This window comes from Anguilla anguilla, chromosome 13, assembly GCF_013347855.1.
Source record: "Anguilla anguilla isolate fAngAng1 chromosome 13, fAngAng1.pri, whole genome shotgun sequence".
NCBI classification, from domain to species: Eukaryota; Metazoa; Chordata; class Actinopteri; order Anguilliformes; family Anguillidae; genus Anguilla; species Anguilla anguilla.
Genome location: NC_049213.1, coordinates 36,926,413 through 36,949,197, shown reverse-complemented (window position 1 = coordinate 36,949,197; position 22,785 = coordinate 36,926,413). Strand labels below are relative to the sequence as shown.

Genomic DNA, 22,785 nt, shown 5'->3' with positions numbered 1-22,785 from the left:
GGCCCGTTGTTTTTGTTTTGCGCTTCTGACGCACGCTCACTCTTGTTTTTACAGGATTAGATTATCTGAGGTCTTTTTTTTTATCTCTAAATAAACGGTTTTGGTTCATTTTTGTGTGTCAGTGCACCTAGCGTAAACTAGCCTGCCATAGGTTGTTGCACATTTTTCACTGATGTATTGGAACAGCCAACAAAGCTAACTTGAGTAAACGGCAACATCTGTATGCAAGCATACAGGGAATGGACCACAGAGCAGAGGGGCTTAGGCTGGTCTGATGGTATGCATTTTAAGGGGCTATTTTTGGGGTGCTTATTGCTGTTGCAGCAGTAGCTCTTTGAAGCCTTTGTTGTGGAGTCGTTTTCATGTACACCCTTTCATCTTACCAAGCGAAATTGTCTGATGTCACAGAAGACCCCATGTGTGTGGGGGGGTATAAATATAACGAGGATGAATAAGTTAACGGCCAGTTTCATTATATTTTTGCGTGGGGACTGCTATATGCTACAAGCCTGAGCCAGGGTTAATAGATGAAGATCCGCCCCCACGATTTTGCTGCATTTTATTGGCTGATATTGTAAAAAAAGAATGTTCGTCTGCAGAATGGCGATGGAGGGGAATTGATTTGTAGATTGACTTGGTTCATTGTCCTTTTCGGGAATTCATTGTGTGTCATGTGGCAATTATCAGATGCGTAGCAGACAACCAACAACGACAACAACAACAACAACAGCAGCCACAACAGAAACGAACAACAGGACAGCCCAACATTGCGGTGGGCCTACACGCAGCTTATAATTAAAAATGGGAGAGGCTCGGGAGAGAGGCGTCAAAAAATGGGTATCAGCCGGGGAGAGAGGCGTCGCCCAAAAACGGCTCACGTCCCGTCCGGACAGTGGGGTCCTGGCTCTACGCAGTGAAGTGTTCAGTGTTGCAGCGTTCAGTGTTAAATCAATGCTCGCAGAGTACATATGCACCCTACTGGACGTGTGTGTACTCTGCTGGAGTTGAATTAACACTGGACATTTTTACTGTGTGCCTGGGCTGTGGAAACGTCCAATGGGGGGAAGAGGAAGTGCTTCACAGCGGACGTAGCGCGTAGAGGAAGGCGGGGTCAGGGCGGGGGGCAGTGACGTCACTCTGTCTGTCTCCATGGTAACGGTTGCGGTTCCTGTGCCGCCTTCGGGGGCGAGCACCTGGCTCTGCGCTTACGGCTTCCTCTCGCCGTTCGCCAACAGGAAGCCCCCCCCCCTGGCTCTGTTCCGACCCCGGGGCCGAGGTGGCTGGCTTCGGTGTTATGCGTTATTATGCTGGTTATGAGTTTAAGCACAAGGGCATTTTAGTGTGTCACCTGGATTTTAAACCAGGGCCATCTGGTCACACTGCAGAGGAGGAGGGGGTGGGGAGGGGGATTGTCACAGCTGGAGATCCCATCTGTCACTCAAACTCCTCCCCCCTCTCCCCATCTCTCTCTCTCTCTCTCTTCCTCCCTCTCTCCTCCTACAGGATCTGTTTCCCAGTGCAGATTAACCAGTTGCCGCGGGAGACGCAGTTGACGGTGACCCTCTACGCCACACTGCTGCCCCCGCCAGGGGGTGCCGAGGACAAGAGCAAGCAGCGGCGTAGCATGGAGGCGCTCGGCTGGGTCACCATGCCACTCTTCAACTTCAGACAGTGAGTCCTGAGGGCCAATCACACGGTCAGGCAGTGAGTCCTGATGACCAATCACACGGTCAGACAGTGAGTCCTGAGGTCCAATCACACGGTCAGACAGTGAGCGCTGAGGACCAATCACACGTTCAGACAGTGAGTCCTGAGGTCCAATCACACGCTCAGGCAGTGAGTCCTGATGACCAATCACACGGTCGGACAGTGAGCGCTGAGGACCAATCGCACGGTCAGACAGTGAGTCCTGAGGTCCAATCACGCGGTCAGACATTGAGTCCTGATGACCAATCACACGGTCAGGCAGTGAATCCTAATGACCAATCACGCATTCAGACATTGAATCCTAAAGACCAATCACACAGTCAGACAGTGAATCCTAATGACCCATTTTAAGGCACGTTTGTGCCACCATGCACCTGACTGTGGACTTTCCGTTAGTCCCTTAACTCAGATATTTAATCCATATAGATGCTAATCAGGAAAAGTGTGTGAGAATAAGTGTTGGGTAATAAGCATGGGGTGGATGGAGGACCTGCACACAGCACAAATTCAGCCTGTTCTCCAGTGAAGTGAGGAATCCACGCTGCCGGCTGTGGGTGGGGGGCAGTGCTCGCTCTGGCCTTAGAGGGGCCCTGAGCAGGCTTTCATTTGGGCCCACATATTTGAGAATAATTTGGGCCCCCCCCTCGGGTGGCCGCGGGGCCCTAAGCAGCCGCTCGTCTCTGATTGGCTCAGGGCCGGCTCTGGAAGGTGGTGGCTGTCTCGTGTTCCAGCGGCTGGGTTTCCCTCCCCTCATAAATCATTTTCTGTGTGAGAGTGGAGCCCAGCCCCGCCACTGCGGGCCCCCAGGGAGGCCGAGAGGCGGTGGGGGCCCCGGGACCCAGCTGGTGTGGGGGGGGGTTGGGACCCCGTGGAAGGACCGCTCTGTCGCTCTGGATTCCCCACCCTGGCCTGGTCCATGGCGAGGAGCGACGCATGGCTCTGGGGGGGGGGGAGTGTAAAGAGGAAGGAGAGCAGCGCCGAACTGCTGAGTCTGCACATTAACAGCTGCGACTCGTTAAGAGGCGCGTCGGATCGCGGTTCCCGACCCCCCCCCCCCCCCCCCTTTCCAAATGCGGTTCCAGGTTGAATTCCCCTCCGGCTGTCAGAACCTTGGTACGGGACGTGAGCCAAGCCTGTTCATTTACAAACACACTACACTACAGCCTGGGCTGGACGGGTTGACTTTTTGCTTTTTGACATTTCTAACACAAAGCCCTGTCCAGCACGTTTATCTGCACAGACTGGAGTGCTGGTAGATTTATGCCCATAGCAAATCCATAACCTGCTGGAGGAGAAGAGGGTTGGGTCAGAACCCAGGAGCTGGGACAGAAGGCTCTGATCCAGCTTTACTCCCAGCAAATGGGGGTTGCTTGATCTTGCCCTCCTCCTGCCTGATCTTGCCCTCCTCCTGCCTTATCTTGCCCTCCTCCTGTTTGACCTTGCTCTCCTCCTGCGTGACCTTGCCCTCCTCCTGTCTGACCTTGCCCTCCTGTCTGACCTCGCTCTCCTGTCTGACCTGTCATCCCTACAGTGTGCTCACATGCGACAGGAAGCTGCTTGGGCTGTGGCCTTCGACCCCAGGAAGTGCTAACGCCCGCTCCAGCACCCCCAACTTCAGCCAGCCGGACAGCGTCATTCTGCAGGTACTTAACCCTCCCAGACCTTCCTCCCACGCCCACCCACTTCTCTCTCTCTTCCACTTCTCCCTTCCCCCTCTCATTCTCTCTCTCTCCCATCCCATCCATAAGGTCTCTCTGCATTAACCCTGGGTATGGGTGTGCTTCCTCATTTCCTCCCTCATCTGTCACTGCTGCCCCCCCCCCCCCCGTGCCCCCCCCGGGGTTGCTCTATCCGTCTCTGTCAGTCCGGTCATGACGGTCCGGGCTGTGTGCTGATTGTAGTAATATATTGTAATGGTAATCTGAGCGTGGCATCGATCCGCCATCGTCCCTCTTAATGAAGAGTCTGCTCGAGCGGGAGCGGGCTTTTAAGAGGCTCGGTAAATAATGCACACGCGAGGCTCTCCCCGCTCCGGACGGGCCCCCCATGAAACACTCACCCCCCTGGCTGCGGACGTAGCCCTTCTCAGAGAGGAAGAAGATGGCTTCAGCCCGGTCCTCAACTTCCTTCCTGTTTCCCCCCCCCGGCGGGCCGATGCGTTTCCTAGTGCCCCCGACCCACCCCCCCACCCGTCCCCCGTGTGTGCTTTGCGGCGGTACAGCGGCAGGGGGGGCCCTGTCAGACCGGTTTCCTGAAGGGCCGGCCCCTGGCCGAACCGCTCTGGCGTCAGCGCTGAATCTCAGCAGGCCATTGGCTGAGCTGCATCGTCAGGGAGACGGCAGTGGAGGCCTGAAAGTAGGTCATTTGGGCTGGACTGGCTTTCTCTCTTTCTCTATGTAAAACACACACACACACAAATACACATACGCACACACACGCACAAACACATGCACACACACATGCATATACACACATGCACGCACAAACACATTGTCTGTTAGAGATTCATACACATTGCACTCCACTCCCCGTGAAAAAAAACCAAAACTCAGAACACACATCAATTTCTCAAGTCGTCTCCATGTAAATATTTTTTGACAAGCACCGCTTTCCTAAGGAAAGCCAGTTTGTTTGCACTGGCTTTTCATCAGTACACATCTGTTTATCTTTCTCTATCACACACATACACACACACACACACACACGGTCTGTAAGTGGTTCATACACAATGCAACCAAGTTCCAATGAAAGAACACTAATTAAAAACGCACATCTGTCGCACGCACACACACACACACACACATACACACACAGTCTAAGAGTTTCATACACACAGCACCCCACCTCCACTGAAAGAACACAAACTCAAAAAATTTAACAGCCAGCTTCACTTTCACTCTACCACTTGGCACTTTGTGTATTCTGCATTGCCTGCATTATCCACATCCGTCAGCACCACTGCACTGACATTGAGCTACTGTACATGGACCTACCTTACACTATACAGTTATTTCATTTGTTTACTTTTTTTATTAGCAAACGTGTACATATATTTCCTCTCCCACTTGCATACATTTCTGTGTGTGCTTGTATATAGTTTTTTTTTAAATGCTGAGTGTGCACTGTTGCTGTTTTACTGTGAAAACAGTATGCTGCTGTAATGCCCAGTTTCCCTATGGGAGTCAATAAAGTTCTCCTTATCTGTATCTGCATCTGTAAACTTCACACTGGGAAATAGCCGGGTTCCCGTTTCCCCTCCTCCCTAACCACACTCTTCTTGGAGTCCCTGATGTTTGGAAGATGTGTTTGGAAGATGTGTGGCCTGGCCCACACGCTGGGTGGTTTCCGTGGCAGCACGAGGCTGAGTGTCTTGTCTACCCCCTCCTGAGAGGTCCTTGTCCCGCTTTTTGATGGCTCATGATATTTAACCAGTTCATGAGTAGGTTTTTTTTTTTTTTGGAAGTTTTTCTTCCCCCCCCCCCCCTTAAAGTTCTGAGTCACTGTTATAGAACTTTGTTGCTTTCATTAGCGATTGTTGCATCAGCATTAGAATGTCCAGCTAAGAACGTTCTAGTCACATGTTTGTGACCTCACAGCTCAAAAGGGTTAACTGCACAGTTCCACCTCCCCCCCCCCCCCCCCCCCCCCACATCATTCTATGCCCTTTAATCTCTCTGTGTGGAAGACGGCTAGCAGCAATCACTTACATCTGTGCCCCTGTCCCCCCCCATCCCATCCCGAGACGTGTCAAAGCCTCAGCCCCCCCCCCCCCCCCCCCAGCTTAAACAGACGCACATCTGGGGCTGTTTGCACATCTGCTGCTAGTTACGGTCCCCGTGGCACCTTACCTCCGTTTGGGCTCCCCTTACTCTCGTTTAACCCTGTTTTTTTACGTTCCTCCCTTTTATCCGCCTTATCAGCTTTCTGTCTTTCACGACTGATAACTTTTCAGTGTATTTCTCTGTTCCTGGGAATGTCGTATGCACTTCATTCCCTCCCTCTCCATTTTCCTCGCTGGTCTTTGTTCTTTCTGGCTGCTGATGTGGCTTTCCTGGATGCAGTTACTTTTTCTGTCTGTCACCCCCCCCCCCCCCCCCCCCCCACCCACACACACACACACACACACACTCACGCACACTCACACACACTTACTCTCTCTCTCTCTTACACACACACACTCACACACGCACACATACTCATACACACACACTCTCTCTCTTACACACACACTCTCTCTCTCTTTCTTACACACACACACACTCTCTCTCTCTCTCTCTTTCTTACACACCCACACACGCACGCACACACACACACACACGCATGCACGCACACACACACACACATGCATGCACACATACACACACGCACACACACACACACTCTATCTTGTGCGCGGCGTTTGCTTTGGCGTGTGCACTAGTGTAAGAGCAGCTGGAGCGGCACACACACAAACACACACGCACACTCTCTCTCTCGCTCTCTCTCTTACACACACACGCTCTCTCTCTTACACACACACACACACTCGCTCTCTCTCTCACACACACACACACACACTCGCTCTCTCTTACACACACACACACACACTCTCTCTCTCTCTCTCACACACACACACGCTCTCTCTCTCTCTCACACACACACACACACACACACACACTCTCTCTCTCTCGTGTTTGTTTTGGCGTGTGCGCTAGTGTAAGAGCAGCAGGGGATATTTAACCCCTTACAGTCTGCGGTTGCCGCGATGCTTTGCTTGTTTACACACCTGTGGAGTGGAGCTCTTAAATCCCAGTACTTTCCCCTCTCTTCCTTCCGGTGAGTTCTCCAATGCCAGGGTCTCCCCCAGGTGTTAATATCAGAGGTGCTGCTGCTCCACTGAAATCGCAGACATCAGAGAATAATTAGTAAAGCCCCAGACACAGATCTCCATGGAAGAGGGGAGAATGGCACAGTGGTGCTGTTTAACAAAACTGCCATGGTGTAGTTATGGTTTCACCTGGTCAGGTGTAGTCTGTACAGTGTGAATACTGCGGATGGCCACTTCACACACTGCTGCTGCTGCTTCTCTGAGGCACTTCCCCCTCCACTTCCCCCTAACCACTTTCCTGTGGGGAAACCCTGAATGCTGTGGCCTTTTTGACTGAGCCGGTTGTGTTTCTTGTAACAGTAGTACCTGGCAGAGATATTCAAATCTGGCCCTCAAGGTCAGTAGCACTGCTGGTTTTCATTCTTCTCCTCCAATCAGGACTGATTCAAACCTGGGACACCAGGAGACTTTAATCTCTGGCCAATCAGTGTGTTTAATCTATCAGTTAGCTATCAGGTAGAAATAAACCCAGCAGTTCTGCTGTCCTCGAGGAGCAGATTGGAGCATCCCTGAGGTAAGGGATGAAGGTGTGATACCAGCGGAAGAGAAATCATAAAACGATTGAGTTTTATTGACCTCTGACCCTTTGGTTACTGTAGTGCGGTTGTTGACCTCTGACCCTTTGGTCACTGTAGTGTGGTTGTTGACCTCTGACCCTTTGGTTACTGTAGTGTGGTTGTTGACCTCTGACCCTTTGGTTACTGTAGTACGGTTGTTGACCTCTGACCCTTTGGTTACTATAGTGCGGTTGTTGACCTCTGACTCTTTGGTTACTGTAGTGCGGCTGTCCCTTCTGCTCCTCCGTAGGTGGACTTCCCCACCTCCTCCTTCGAGGTGCGGTTCAGCACCCCCATGCCCGCCGAATTCAGCCCCCAGTACGAGTTCTCCCGCATGGACCAGAACAGCCAGAGGCAGCTTCAGGACGTCCTGCACAAGAAGTCCCTCTTCTGGTGAGACCTCATATTATCGCACCGTTTCAGTCTTTAGAATGCCTCTCAGTCTACAAGCTTGTAGGAACAGCGTAGGGCTGGTTAGTCACTCCATGGCTCTTGGCTGCCTTTTTCAGTTTTGATGGATTTAGTGTTGCTTTTTCCTGCAGTGTAAGCAGATTTCATTAATCCTTGTTTCTACTAAGGATGTTTTGGTTGTAACAAGAAAGTCCAACTTGTATGTCAAACGCAAGGATAAACTGAAGCTTGAGGCCTGAGAGAAGATTTTACTTTCACATCACATGACATCACATCACATATTGGTGAGAATAGGCCATTCACCCCAACAATGTTCGCCATTTTTCTGCCACTAAGCGTACTTAGTGCTCCATGTTCACCTACAGACTAGATAGTATCTGGCACCGTTTCAAGTCTGGTCTTGAAAACACCCAAAATTTCTGCCTCTACTATGTGACCTGGCATTCTATTCCACACAGTAACTACTCCCCGTGTGAAAAAATACTTGGAATTTACCTTTTGATAATTCCATTTATGCCCCCTCGTTCTACTAACAGAGCTGAACCGGAAGAATCTCTTGTAGTCTACTTTGGTAATCTCTTAAATGGATTTAAAAGCCTCAATACAATCACCCCTTCTATTTTCTATTTAATTAAAATTGAACAGATTAAGCATCTTCCGTCTTTCCTCATAGCTTTTATTTTTCATTCCAGGAATCAGTTTTGTTTCCCTTTTCTGAACTATTTCCAGAGCTTCTATATCTTTCTTGTAGTACAGTCCCCAGAACTACTAAGTGTTACTAAGTGTTGTCAGACAAATGGATTGTATAAGATAAGTATAAGTTCCTTGGATGCATGCTCAATACTTTTGGCTATATCCCAGCATCCCGTTGGCCTTTTTTACTGCTACAGCAGTATTGTCTAGAACCAGAATGGCTTTGATCAGCCATTACTCCAAAGTATTTTTCAAATTGAGCACATTCCAGTTTTGTTCCAGATTCAGTTCCCCGTGCTAAAATCTGTCTCTGACGGTGGCTGCTCTTCTGCTTTTGATTACCGAAGGATCTGTGAACTAATTTCAAAAGGGTCGTTTTTTTCTGTGGCTGACATGAGTGAACTTCATGAATGAACAGGAGGGATTCATTAGACTGGCTTACTGTACAGACATCAGCCATTAATGCAGTTTTTCAGCCTTCTTTATGCCCAAACTACATGCTGCACCATAGAGACTTGTCGATGTTCTGTAGGCACCATAGAGACTCGTCAGGGTTGCGTAGGCACCATAGAGTCTCCTCAGGGTTGTTTAGGCATGGGAGAGACTCGTCAGGGTTGCGTAGGCACCACAGAGACTCCTCAAGGTTGTTTAGGCACCATAGAGACTTCTCAGGATTGCGTAGGCACCTCACACCTGTCCTTACCATGTTACACATCAGGCAGTAGGCGAGGAGATTACCCAGAATGCTCCGAGCTTTGCATATGCAGGACCTGCAGCTGGAGGCCCAAGTGGACCGAGACGCGAAGATAGACACAGCACACTCCGATGCGGAGCTGCTTGTGACACAGAGGGTGGAGCGGAGTAGAGTTGAGTACAGTAAAGCTTTAATGTCCCCGAGGGGTTGGTTATTTTGGGATGTGGTGGTGTCCGCAAATAGGAAGTGAGAAAGGTGGGCGGGGCCAGTGTACGCCAGCTGGTGGCGGGTGGGTACTTTGCGTTTGACAGCGAGGCCCCTGTCCCTGAGGTGGGGGGCAGGGTGGGGGGGAGGGGGTTGAGAATGCGAGCTAGCGCCACCAGGGCTCGGGATGACACACAGGGGCGGGGTCCTCAGAACAGTCGTCCATTCAGATGCCTTTTTTTTTTCTTTTCTTTTCTTTTTTTTTTTTGTCGGCGCAAATTTTGATGACTTTGATGAGAGAGCGGAGGATTATGGGTCGCGCCTCGCGGTGGAATCTGCCGAAACAGGCGTCTGCACGGGCGCCAGACGCTGATGGAGCTCGCAGCCGGCAAGAGAAGCCAGATAAAAACTTCAGACCGGTGGAAAATGATGGAGAGATGGGTGGAGGAGAGCAGAGAGGGAGAGGTAGAGGAGGGAGTGGCAGAGAAGGTCACACTGTACAGAGTGTGAGAGAGAGAGAGAGAGCTGGCTGTTATGCTTTGTGCATAAGATCCACCCAAAAAACTGTATCGCCAAAGTATTCAGATCATTATTTTTTATTTATGTGCTGAGCAGACACCGTTGTCCAGATGGGCTTAATACAATGCCTGCTTTATTACACATGGCAGGAGCCCATGCGCTCTGTTCTATCCACAGCTGTGTGGAGCCGGCCCCACTGTAAGGCCTCGCTCTCCCTCTCTCCCTCTCTCCCTCTCCCTCTCTCCCTCTCTCCCTCTCTCTCTCTCTCTCTCTCCTGTTGATGTTTAGCTCTCAGTCAGCCGCATCGGCCTGTGGCCGGAGCTTGGGACCAGCCCTGCGCACCTGGGGTGGGTGTCGCGGGGTAAATACGAGGCACTGCTCACCTGGGGTGGGTGGCCAGGGGTAAATATGAGGCACTGCTCACCTGGGGTGGGTGTCCTGGGGTAAATATGCAGCACTGCTCACCTGGGGTGGGTGTCGCGGGGTAAATACGAGGCACTGCTCACCTGGGGTGAGACTCTATGGCTGGTAAACCCAGTCCCGCGTGAGAACCCAGGCTAGTTAGCGTCGTTCATGCAGCTCTGCGGCTAGTCTGCAGCGTCGCAGTGCTCTGGTGCAGCAGCCATGCAGCTCTGCAGCTAGTCTGCAGCACCGCAGTGCTCTGGTGCAGCAGCCATGCAGCTCTGCGGCTAGCCTGCAGCGTCGCAGCAGTCTGGTGCAGCAGCCATGCAGCTCTGCGGCTAGCCTGCCGTGTCGCAGTGTTCTGATACAGCAGCCATGCAGCTCTGCGGCTAGCCTGCAGCGTCGCAGTGCTCTGGTGCAGCAGTCATGCAGCTCTGCGACTAGTCTGCAGCGTCGCAGTGCTCTGGTGCGGCAGCCATGCAGCTCTGCGACTAGCCTGCAGCGTCGCAGTGCTCTGGTGCAGCAGCCATGAAGCTCTGCGGCTAGTCTGCTGTGCTAACGAGAAGCAGCGGCGGGGTGTGAGTCAGTCCTGGCGGCTGTGCTGGTGCATGCTGGTCTGCACTTTCCTGGAGGATGCTGGGGAGGAAAAATAGACAGAGAAAAAATGAGACATTCATTAAAAGGAAGAATTCATCCCGTTTTGTCGCGCACATGTGTTTTGCATGTGTCTATTATATTTAACTTTGAATGTCTTTCTGTTGTGCTTGGGGGAAAAACTGGTCTTCCAATTTGGCATTGTACTACAATTCCCGTCAAGCATTTCATAAACATCTCATTGATGTCACAGACAAAGGCTTTGCAATGAACTATGGGAGCTTGAAGCAAGGAAGACAAAGAGATATTGTCTTTCAACAAGTTTTAAAAATAGGAACATTGGGCCTCATTCACCAACCGTTCTTAAGAAGAATTTTCTTCTTAAAACCCACTTACGCAGTTTTCACGAAGATTCTGACATTCACCAATGTTTTCTTATTTGGGATTTCTTCTTAGGTAAGAACAGAATCTACGCACACTCAAGAGCACACTTACGCACATTTGAGTGCTGACATGTTTGTGCAATATAATTTCTTCAATTCTACAGTTGTATAATATTAAAGGATTTAAATTACAATAATATTTTTATCATTTATAATGTTTTTTAATTATTTATTTTAATTATTATTATTTTCATTATTTTACAAAGCATTAATGTGCCAGGTTCCACCTCAGAGGGTGGTTGCCTCAGCGGGAGTTCATCTGTAAATAAATGATAAAAATCAACCAATTGTAGTGACCTTATATTTTTGGAGGTTTCAGTTATGCAATGTTTGGTCTATACTGAAAAAGCAAATGTTTAAATTTTGAATACAAACTAAGCACTTAGGTAACACTTTTTGAACACATGGACATGTTGAAGAAGAGAACACTTATTCAGAGGCGTCACTAGGGGGGTGCGGGGGGTGCGGACCGCACCGGGTGACACCATCAGAGGGGGGTGACACCAGAATGACTGGCAATAAATTTTTTGTGCAGCGACGGGTTGAAACAGCTAGTTTCTTCGATGCAGTTTACTGCTGGTTGATTTAATTAGCGGTATTAATGTGACAAGAAGCGCTTTGTCCTTTGAATGCATAAAACGCAATTCCTTGTGCCCACTCCCACCAGCATTTTTTTTTGCCTCAGATTTGACATCAAACCTCTTTTTTTGTTTTACTTCGTCGGTTGTGCACCCTTCTCCGGATACAGCGTTCACTGAACAAGTAATAGCATCCCATGCATCTTTTTTTTGTGTTATTTTATATACACTACTGACGCTACTAAATATGACAGGTCGTTTGCTGTTCACTTCCTGCAGCAGTACCTCCACTTCAGAACTACTGAAGTTTTTCTTACGTTTGGAGTCCAGTGCTCCACCGTCTTTAGATTTTCGTTTGGACATTTTTGACTTCTCTCTGAACTTTTCTTTTCAACTTCTGTGTGTGATTTCTGTGTGTGCACACGGCCCTGCAGTCTCATGCCCTTATATGGGGATTGGCGGGGCGTTTACCTATGCTAATTAGGAACAACTGACACGCGCTTTACACTTACGAGGACAATGGGATTCATCATTATAAGAACATGGCTGCGAACAGTTCTGCGGTTTAAGAACACGTCATGAATCTGACGTAGACTTTTCTTAGGACCTTTCTCAAGAACTTTCTCAAAACTTAGGAAGATATTGGTGAATGAGGCCCATTGTTTAAAAATGCCAGCTTGCATGATTTATTTAGGAACTGAAAAAATGCGAAGTTTCTGAGTGCAGAAATGCTGATGGTAAGTTACTTTTTGTTTTTAAAATGATCCCATTTCTGTTTTTGGGACAATTTCTCCTTTAAGAGTCATTGATTTGATGCTGGAGGTGACTGTATTTCGGTTTGCTGGAGTGAATGAATTCAGTTGGTTGTGTCCGTTTCTATTTCATACAGAGTGACTATTTTACCCTTGAGCAAAGTTCTTCATGTGAAACATCCTGCTATATAAATATGTAAATATAAAGTCATTTATGTTGGCCCCCAATGTAAGATGCATTCTGGGGAACTTAGATGTATACAGCCTGTATTTATGTTCAATAAACATTCCTGATCTTGTGGAGATTCAGTTCTTTTTATTCACTGACAGTCTTTTGAAGAGGAATTCAGTGATAAGAAAGATGTATATGTATAGAGCTGTATATTTTATTGATATTACATCATATTATTGGTGTGCACGCGGTGTGTGTGCATTTTGTTCAAGCCTAGCCCTGAGCACGTGATTCAAATAATCAAGGTTTTATTGTTGGGCTTGGGTTGCAGTTTACAATTTACAATTTAGTCATTTAGCAGATGTTAGCCAAAGTGCATCTTACATGCTAAGCAAACACCACAAGAGCAAGAAAAACACAAAGTACCATCAGTACCTCTGTCACTATCACAGTGAATGTCTCAAGACCTAAAGACCTAAATAGTTTATTTTTTATTTAATTGAAACATTGAAGGATAGTGCAGTGCTTTAATTAAGTAATAAAAATACTGCACCAGCACACACATTTAAATAGTCAGATCCTCAGCATAGTCTCGTGTTTGTTTTTGATTTCTTCGTAGCGTTCTGAATGCGTTGCAGTCACAGAAACGGCAGCAGCTGTTCACATTTCAGACAGACGCGGCGATAGCCTTTAGCGACGTGTGCAATGCTAACGGTCCAGCAACGCGTGGCGTGCGCTGCGTTTTCCCAGCACGCGACGGATTACATGTACACATCCACTCGATTCGTGCGGCCGTTTGGAGGTGCCGCTTCATACCCACAAGCCCCTTTGATTCCCGCTGATTTACACGCGTGTGGAGGCCTGCGCGCGTGGAGGCCTGCGCGTGTGCGGGCCTGTGTGTGTGGAGGCCTGCGCGTGTGGGGGCCTGCGCGTGTGGGGGCCTGCGCGTGTGGGGGCCTGCGCGCGTGGAGGCCTGCGCGTGTGCGGGCCTGTGTGTGTGGAGGCCTGCGCGTGTGGGGGCCTGCGCGTGTGGGGGCCTGCGCGTGTGGGGGCCTGCGCGTGTGCCCCCCCCCCCCCCCCCCTCAGAGCACCGGACGGTTGGTTGGCGAACAGGCGCCGCGCCGGGTGGTTATTTGATCTGGGGCTGGGTCGCGCGGCTGTCGTCCCCGGGGGGGGTTAGCGATGCGCTCACCGCCCGGTGTGGGGGGGGGGGGGCGTGGGGGGTCTAGTAGAGGACCAGCAGAAAGAGCACACAAAGAAAACGAGAGAAAGAGGGAGAGACTGAGAAAGAGGGAGGGGGGAAGAGAGAGAGACAGACAGAGAGAGAGACAGAGAGACACAGAGAGAGATAGAGAGAGAGAGACAGAGAGAGAGAGAGATAGACACATAGAGAGAGAGAGAGAGGGACAGAGAGAGAGGGACGGGGGAAGAGAGAGACACAGAGAGAGGGAGAGAGAGACAGACAGACAGACAGAGAGACACTGAGAGAGAGAGAGAGAGAGAGAGACACACACAGAGAGAGGGAGAGAGAGAGAGAGAGAGAGAGAGAGGCGGGAGGGAGAGGTCAGCTGTATGCTCGCTGGCCGGGTCAGTTTCCCTTCCCTCAAGTCCCGAAAACAGAGGCGAGTCAAAACCGCTCGACACGGACTGGAGCATTCTGGGCCCATGTGAGGACAGGCTTCTGATGCACCTGCGCCGGACCGGCCGTCCAATCAGGGGGCGGCGGCCTGCCATGGACCCTCCCGGACACGCCCAGCGGGAGGACGGTTCCACCTCTGGCTCTGAGTGCGTATGCAGGGGTGCACCTCCTGCTCTGTGGGCGTGGTTATTTTTGGGGGGTACACCTATCGCGTTTCAGGCCGTGTTCACCCTGCGGTGTCTTTTCGCATATTTCCCTTTGACAGCGACGCAAAGGTCCTGAACATGTCGCTCCACGAACGCGTCGTGTTGCAGGGGGTCTATTTCGGCTTTCAGCTCAGTGTCAGATTGTGTTTTTCTCGGGGAGCTGGGCTGTGTTTTTTGGGGGGGGGGGGGCTCGTTACTGTCTGCGTTGTTGGAGGTGCGCTTTGCGTTTCGCCCGCTGTAGGCCCATTTTGGCTCCTGTGAAGCTGAGCGGTGGAAAGCTCAGAGAGCTGGGGACTGATAGCCATGCTCGTTCCTCCACTGGGAGAGAATTTGATTAATGTGTGTTTTTTTTTCAGTCTGTGGAATGTCGGGGTTTTTTTCCCCCTGGATCTGTTACTTTAAATGCATTTAGAGTTGTTCTGTGAGAAACAGAGTCCAGGGAAAGTATTTGGTTGGACTAGCTGAGTATTTATAGATCAGTGTCGTAGCGAGCCCGCTACGTCCAACCGAACACCTTCTGGTGTTTTTGTTTTTTGAGTGTGCGTCGACTCTTGAAAATACTTTCTAGAAAAACTCGGAAAGCTCGAAAACGAAAAAAAGCAAAGTCGCAGAGCTCCACACGCAGGCCCCACGCAGTAAATCAGGACCGTTACGGCGCTGCGGGTGACAGGTGCTGTTAAAGCTGTTCTGCAGCGCCTGTGCGCGGCGCGGTTTCTCTCAGCTTCGCTCAAACGAAGCGGCCGAGCCCGGAAAGGAGATCGGAGCCCCCCGCTGCCGACTCGCGCAGCGCCTCGGCGATGGATCCAGCAGATCGCCAAAGTAGAAATCCAGCCGCAGCGCGGACGAGTAAAAAAAAAAAAAAAAAACAGCCCCGAGGCTCTTCCTGGTGCTGGGGATTGATGATGTCAGAGGCCCTTCGTCCCTGCGAGTGCCCGCTTCAGGCACTGGCCTCTGCTCTCGAGCGTTTACAGTATCGGAGGGGTGTGTGGCTTACAGTATAAATAGCGGGACAGCTGTGAAGGATTCAAAGGCTGTCTGTTGCTGAAGGAGTCCCCAGTTTCCATTAGTGAGAATTCGGGGCCGGCGGGCCACCCCCCACCCCCCGCCCCCTACGCTTGGGCTGTCCCCCGCCGCTCGTTCTCTAAACGCAGGCCACGCTGCCCCCTTGTGGCGGAAACCTCCGCACTCTGAACATGGTCCGGGAGGACCTGCAACGTGGAGCTGAATTGGAGCGGAAAATTAGCAGGTCGTTCTGCGGTTTTCTCCTGGTTTTCACTACGATGTAATCAGAGTTTAACCCTTCGAAGAGTCGGTTATTTGGAATGTTTTTGTTTTTTAAATTTCATTCTTTTAAGTCAGTGTTCCAGAACTCTGTTGCTTTCAGTTGCCAGTAGTGATTGTTACATCAGCTTTAGAATGGTCAGTTAAGAACGTTCTAGTCACATGTCTGTGACCTCACATCTTAAAGGGTTAAGTTTTGTAGCACAGCAAGAGTAGGGCTACAGTAGCGCTGTGTGAAGGCCAGGCTAATTGGATCTGGTCAGAAGCTAAAAAAACAACACCAGCCGGTTCATTTGTAGTCCGCCGTTTCGCTTTCTCAGTATCCGTACCCACCCCCCCCTCCACCCCCGGTCTCTGATCCCCTGTTTGTCCTGTTTGTGCCCCCCCCCCCTTCCAGGCTGACCCAGGAGGACCGGAGGCTGCTGTGGGAGAAGCGCTACTTCTGCCACGCGGAGAGCAGCGGGCTGCCCCTGGTGCTCGCCAGCGCCCCCAGCTGGGAGTGGGCCTGCCTGCCGGACATCTACGCCCTGCTGCGCCAGTGGGCCTGCATGAACCACCTGGACGCCCTGGGCCTGCTGCACGCCTCGTAAGGGTTCCCGCACTCTCGCGTCCGCGGCGACGGTCGCCACGGCAGCGCTCCGCGGCGACGGTCGCCATGGCAGCCCCGGTGTGTGAAAGCACAGGGTTGCGGTTACCGGCGGTGGCGACGGTGTGGCACGGCACTCTGGTGTGCCGTGTGAAAAACTAAAAAGTTCAAATGAGTTGAAAAAATGAACAAATTCTATTCACAAATGCCAAACTAAATGTCATTAAAATGAGTATCACTTCATTAAAACCTTTAAGAACCTTAAGGACTTTTAGGCCTACTGTTGACACATCACATCTACATCAAAACCTTGCTCGCTTTTGAGGGTGGTGTGCCATGAGTAATGTGTAAATTTGGGAAAAGTGTGCGGCTGGAGGAAAAAAGTGGAGAAACTCTGGCGTTGGTGTGTTTGGTAGGGGAACGCGTCGGCGTGTTGGCGCGCTCGGGCCATGTTTGGGTCCCGTTTGGTCCGGGTGAGGGTTCGGTAACGTTACGAGATAAGAAACTGACGTCCACGCGTGCGCTCAGATTGCGCTAGCTGCGGCCTAGCGCTGGAGCACATGACTGCACGCGTGCTGCCGCGTGGTCGTGCACATGTCAGTCAGCGTGGCTGTCGCGGCGTGCTAACCCAATCAAGATGGAAGGGAGAAGTGGTTTTATGCACTTGCAGTGTAAGGTTGTTTTTTATTTTGTTGAGCGAGCTTTCTGTGAAAACAAAAAAAAAAAGAAATAAAGTCATAAACCGTGGCCGTCCTGTTTTTACTGCTGACGGTAGACGCGTTTACATCCGTGGTGGAAGTGCTGTGGTTAAGGCAGCTACACCCTCGGCCCGCCGTGTTAATGGTGTGGGGCCTGCGCTGACGCAGCTAGTCTCAGTATTCTCTGAGGGAGAAGAAAAGAGGAAAGCTTTCGAAAGCACGGTTTTAAAGATAAAAGGGGATTTCGCCGTCTTGTGTAGTCACGTCTAGACCGTACGTCCTCATTCTTGTCACGTCGTTGAGAACTGGTGCCTCTTGCTCACGTCATTAATGATAATGTATGTGCAATACCTTACTGGGTTAAACAAACGCATACAGCAGTGGTTCACGAACCCTTTGTCAACCTGTGGACTCAGAGTCGGCCACAGGTGACTGACTGCAATAATATGCATTTAATGTATAACCATGGCTAATCTTATCATTTGACTATGGTGCTTCGCAGTGCCTCATCCACTTTGGCTGTTAAAAGTAGCCTGGGCCTCCCATGAGATCACAGTCTCGTTAAATCTATGTCTGCTAATGGCTACAGCTGCTTTGTGGGGACCGGCGGCCATGTTGGCAGGGGCTGGTGCTGGTCCACAGACCGGTGTTAGGGAACCTTGGGTATACAGTATTAAAAATATGAATATTACATTACAGGCATTTAGCAGACGCTCTTATCCAGAGCGACTTACACAAGTTTTACATGGCATTTACAACATTGCATCCATTGATACAGCTGGATATGTACTGAAGCAATAAGTACCTTGTACCTTACCTTGTACCTGTTAAGTACCTTGCTCAAGGGTACAACGGCAGTGTCCTATCCAGGAATTGAACCTGTGACCTTTCGGTTACAAGCCCAGTTCCTTACCCACTGTGCTACACTGCTACACGGTCCACACAGCCCCTACAGCTCTCCCCTCTTCCCCCCCCCCCCCCCCCTCCGGCCCCCCCGCCCCTCCAGGTTCCCGGATCAGGAGCTCAGACGCACGGCGGTGAAGTGGATGGACTCCATCTCGGACGCCGAGCTGCTGGACTTCCTGCCGCAGCTGGTGCAGGTACGGCTCCGAACGCCGTCCCCCCCCCCCCCCCCCCCCCCCCCCCGCAGGGCCGCAGCGCAGTGCAGTGCGCCGCGCTGACCGCTCCTCCAGGGGGCGCTCTAACCCTCGTCTCTCTCTCTCTCTCTCTCCCCTCCCAGGCGCTGAAGTACGAGTGCTACCTGGACAGCCCCCTGGTGCGCTTCCTGCTGCGCAGGGCCATCGGCGACCTGAGGGTGGCGCACTACCTGTTCTGGTGCGTTGCGCTCGCTGCACACACGCAGGGGAAGAACACACGCTGCGCACAGTGCTGACATGGATAATAACAGCTGGGGGAGGAGAGATTACAGTGGTTCAGCAGCCTCTGATTACTGTTCCCAACCCCCCGCCCCCCCCCAACACACACTTTACTATGGCCACAGCTCTCTCTCTCTCTCCTCCTCTTTCTTCCCTCGCTTTCTTCATCTCTCCCTCCATCATTTGCTTTTCTCTCTCTCCCCCTCAGTCTCTCACTCTCTCTTCCTGTCTCCCCCCCTCTAGTGACTCTCTTCCCTCGCTGTATGTAAAGTACCTGACCCTTTCCCTTAATTTACATGAAACTTAGTTTGCTCTTTTTTAGCCTTGAGAAAACTAACCTTTTGTATTGCTAGAACATAGATGATTAATTTATAAGTGCCAGTGATAATGAATGATAGTTATGTACAGTGATAATGAATGACAGTTATTTACAGTGATAATGAATGCTAGTTATGTACAGTGATAATGAATGACAGTTATGTACCTTGATAATGAATGCTAGTTATGTACAGTGATAATGAATGATAGCTATGTGCAGTGATAATGAATGATAGTTATGTGCAGTGATAATGAATAGTAGTTATGTGCAGTAACAGACACTCTTTCCACGTGTGTCCTCGTACCTCTGTACCCCTGTACCCCTGTACCCCCCGTATCCCCCCCGTACCCCAGGCTGCTGAAGGACGCGCTGCAGGACTCCCAGTTCAGCGTGCGCTATCAGTACCTGCTAGCCGCTCTGCTGTGCTGCTCCGGGCGCGGCCTGCGCGAGGAGTTCGACCGCCAGTGCTGGCTGGTCAGCATCCTGGCCAAGGTGTCCCAGCGCGTACGGGACACGTCCCCCTCGTCCCGCCAGGTAGGGCGCCCCGACGCCCCGACACCCCCACCCGACGGGCCCCCCTTCCGACCCCTTTCCTCTCTTTCGCTTCAGCACGCTCGCGCCTCTGTTCTGATTTAAGCGCGGCAGTATTACCGCAGTGCACTTAGGGCTCTCCACCCGCGCGCGCGCATGCATATTTAATATCTGCAGAAGCCCTCCTGAAAGGGGCCTGCAGGTGGAGCCGGCGGGTGCGTTTGCGCGCAGGCGTGGATATCAAACGCACACACACAGCGCTCCCGGAGGGTTTGCTGCGAACGTGCGAGCGATTTCCACGCTCATAAATTAAATCAGAGCTCGCGCAGCGCGGCTCGCAGGAGGGCCTTCTGCGTTCGGTGGCTGTCTGTCTCCGTTTCTCAGGAGTCTGAATCGCCGGCGTCGGGGTTGTTTGTGCGCCTGCTGGCCTTTTTCGCGGTGTGTTGTGTAACGGGCAGTGGCTCTCACCGTGCCTGTCCTGTCAGAGTTACTCTGACCGCCGGGGTTACCGTGGTGATGACGGAGCGTGTTTGGATACGGACTGCGCTGTTTTGCGGGAGGGCGGGGCACTGAGTAATGACTGAGTTATGAGTCGGGGCGTGTCGCTGGCGTGTTGTTGCCGGGTTACTCACTCCCTGCGTTTCCCAGGCCATCCTGCGGGAGGGGCTAGAGGAGTTATGAGTCGGGGTGTGTCGCTGGCGTGTGGTTGCCGGGTTACTCACTCCCTGCGTTTCCCAGGCTGTCCTGCGGGAGGGGCTAGAGGAGGTGCGCCAGTTCTTCTCTGTCAGCAGCAGCTGTCGACTCCCACTGAACCCCGCCCTGCTGGTGCAGGGCATCAAAATACAGGTGCGTATGTGTGTGTGAGAGGGTGTGTGTGTGTGTGAGAGAGTGTGTGTGTGCATGTGTGAGAGGGTGTGTGTGTGTGTGTGAGAGAGTGAGAGTCTGTGTGTGTGTGTGAGAGAGAGAGAGAAATTGTGTGTGTGTGAGAGAGTGTGTGTGCGTGCGTGTGTGAGTGTGTGTGTTTGACAGCATGTGTGTGTGTGTGTGTGAATGTATGTGAGTGTGTGTGTGTGTGTGTGTGTGTGCATACATGTGTGTGTGTGCTTGACTGAGAGTATGTGTGCAAATGTGTGTGTGTGTGTGAGAGAGAGAGAGTATGCGTGTGTGTGAGAGAGGGTGTGTGTGTGTGTGTGTGAGAGAGAGAGAGTATGTGTGTGTGTGTGTGTGTGTGCTAGTCTTATCAGTATGTATATGTGATTTCCTCATTTTCCTCATAAAAGAGTAGGTCTTGTGCAGTGGTGACTCGTGCCGGATGAGCACTGCCCCTCCCTAAGTGATCATGTCTCTCTCTCTGCCTGCACTCTACACAGTCCTGCTCCTACTTCAACTCCAACGCCGTCCCGCTCAAGCTGTCCTTTCAGAACCTGGACCCGCTCGGGGACAACATCAACGTCATCTTCAAGGTACCTGCACCACCTTACAGCTGATTAAACCAGGTCCCCATGGTAACAGCACCACCTTACAGCTGATCAAATCAGGTCCCCATGGTAACAGCACCACCTTACAGCAGATCAAATCAGGTCCCCATGGTAACAGCACCACCTTACAGCTGATCAAATCAGGTCCCCATGGTGGTATGCCAGCAGCCATACCACCACGCACTCTGCTCCTGCTGACTGGCAGGTGTGGGCTTGGTTAGTACTTAGATGGGAGACCATCAGGGAATACTGAGTTGCTGCTGGAAGTGGTGTTGGTGGGCCAGCAGGGGGCAATCTTCCCTCTGGTCAAGTAAAAACCCCAATGCCCCAGTGCAGTGACGGGGACACTGTGCTGTAGGAGATGCCGTCTTTCGGATGAGGTGTTACACCGGGGTCCTGACTAACTGTGGTCATTAAAGATCCCATGACGCTATTCGCAAAGAGTAGGGGGTTCCCCGGTGTCCTGGCTAAAATCCCACATCTGGCTCTCGCAAAAAACTTGCCACCTAATCATCCCCTGGTTTAATTGGCTAAAAAAATGTTCTCTCCCGCCAGTGGAGCTGCTCATTGGTCAACAATAGAGGATTGTGGTTGTACTGGGCAGCTCCCAGGTGTGAATGTGTGTGAGTGTGAAGCAGGGCGTTCCTGCAAAAGAGCATCTGTGCTCAGTGAACCTACCCTGGGTAAATAAAGGTTAAATTAAAAAATAAAAATGGTGACAGCACCACCTTACAACTGATCAAATCAGGTCCCCATGGTAACAGCACCACCTTACAGCTCATTAAATCCGGTCCCTGTTGTAGACAGGCTTTGTGTTCGATACTTGATAGGGTCTGCTAGGTGATGTCACTGCTCTGTGTTTGCATCTATTGATTGTAGGTAGTGGCTTCGTGAATCACAAAATGGGTGGTGCTATTGAGCATTATCAGTACCTTCCTACTTCAAAATACAGTACGGCACCAATCCATTGAATATTACTTGTAATATTAGTGTATGTGATTAAGCAGAGGCAGTGGGGGCTGTAGTTCTGTAGGGAGTGTGTGTGATTAAGCAGAGGCAGTGGGGGCTGTAGTTCTGTAGGGAGTGTGTGTGATTAAGCAGAGGCAGTGGGGGCTGTAGTTCTGTAGGGAGTGCGTGTGATTGGCGGAGGCCGTGATTGACAGCACACGGAAGCTCCGCCCCTCACAGTGTTGCTGAAGCCTGGTTTTCCCGCCGTTTCGCAGTCGGGAGACGACCTCCGGCAGGACATGCTGACTCTGCAGATCATCCGCATCATGAACAAGATCTGGATCCAGGAGGGCCTGGACATGAGGATGGTCAACTTCCGCTGCTTTTCCACGGGGCGGGGGCGAGGTGAGGGCGCGTCCCGCGGAGGGCTGGGGGGCTCGATCCGTTTCAGGCAGGGCTGCCCAACCCTGTTCCTGGAGAGCCCTTATCTGGCTCACCGGATTCTGTTAATTAGCAGTTCAACTAGAACAGGACAGGGAACAGGACCCTGGACCCACCAATCTCAGTGCATGGCCTTTGAATCCACCAATCACAGTGCATGGCCTTTGAATCCACCAATCACAGTGCATGGCCTCTGGGCCCACCAATCACACTGCATGGCCTCTGAACCCACCAATCACAGTGCATGGCCCCTGGACCCACCAATCACAGTGGATAGCCCCTGAACCCACCAATCACAGTGCATGGGCCCTGGATCATACCAGTTTGAGCATACGTTCATTGTGGACATAGTTCAGAGCATTGCTGTAGTCACAGAACCAGAGATATAAACACACGATTCTGGTAACGAGGACACACTGGTAACGAACGCAGCTCCCATGGTAACGGGACACCTCACGGCAGTGATGTCAAAGTCCTGGAGGGCCGCGGTGCCTGTTCAGCCTGCCAGCCAGTTAAAGGCCTTGAGAACCAGGTGTGTGGACTCTCCTAGCCAATCGACAGCTTGAGTGATTCACTCCTGCTTAAAACACGGTGAAAAGCGGCAGACTCTGCGGCCCTCCAGGCCTGTAATATGAAACCCCTTCCCTTACAGTCAGGTGCAGTAAAATATCGCAGTATTACATAACTGG

General features: G+C 51.3%; 1 protein-coding gene across 1 annotated transcript in view; it reads left to right on the top strand.

The window, feature by feature from the left end:
* pik3c2b (phosphatidylinositol-4-phosphate 3-kinase, catalytic subunit type 2 beta) overlaps nt 1-22,785 on the top strand; it is a 59,463-nt gene that overhangs the window by 23,130 nt on the left and 13,548 nt on the right. The window contains exons 13-22 of the mRNA XM_035388742.1: nt 1,504-1,671; nt 3,239-3,350; nt 7,382-7,524; nt 16,117-16,305; nt 18,010-18,103; nt 18,244-18,338; nt 19,052-19,232; nt 19,968-20,075; nt 20,600-20,692; nt 21,931-22,060. Of these exons, the coding sequence (XP_035244633.1) occupies nt 1,504-1,671; nt 3,239-3,350; nt 7,382-7,524; nt 16,117-16,305; nt 18,010-18,103; nt 18,244-18,338; nt 19,052-19,232; nt 19,968-20,075; nt 20,600-20,692; nt 21,931-22,060 (1,313 nt within the window). The remainder of the gene's footprint in view (nt 1-1,503; nt 1,672-3,238; nt 3,351-7,381; nt 7,525-16,116; nt 16,306-18,009; nt 18,104-18,243; nt 18,339-19,051; nt 19,233-19,967; nt 20,076-20,599; nt 20,693-21,930; nt 22,061-22,785) is intronic.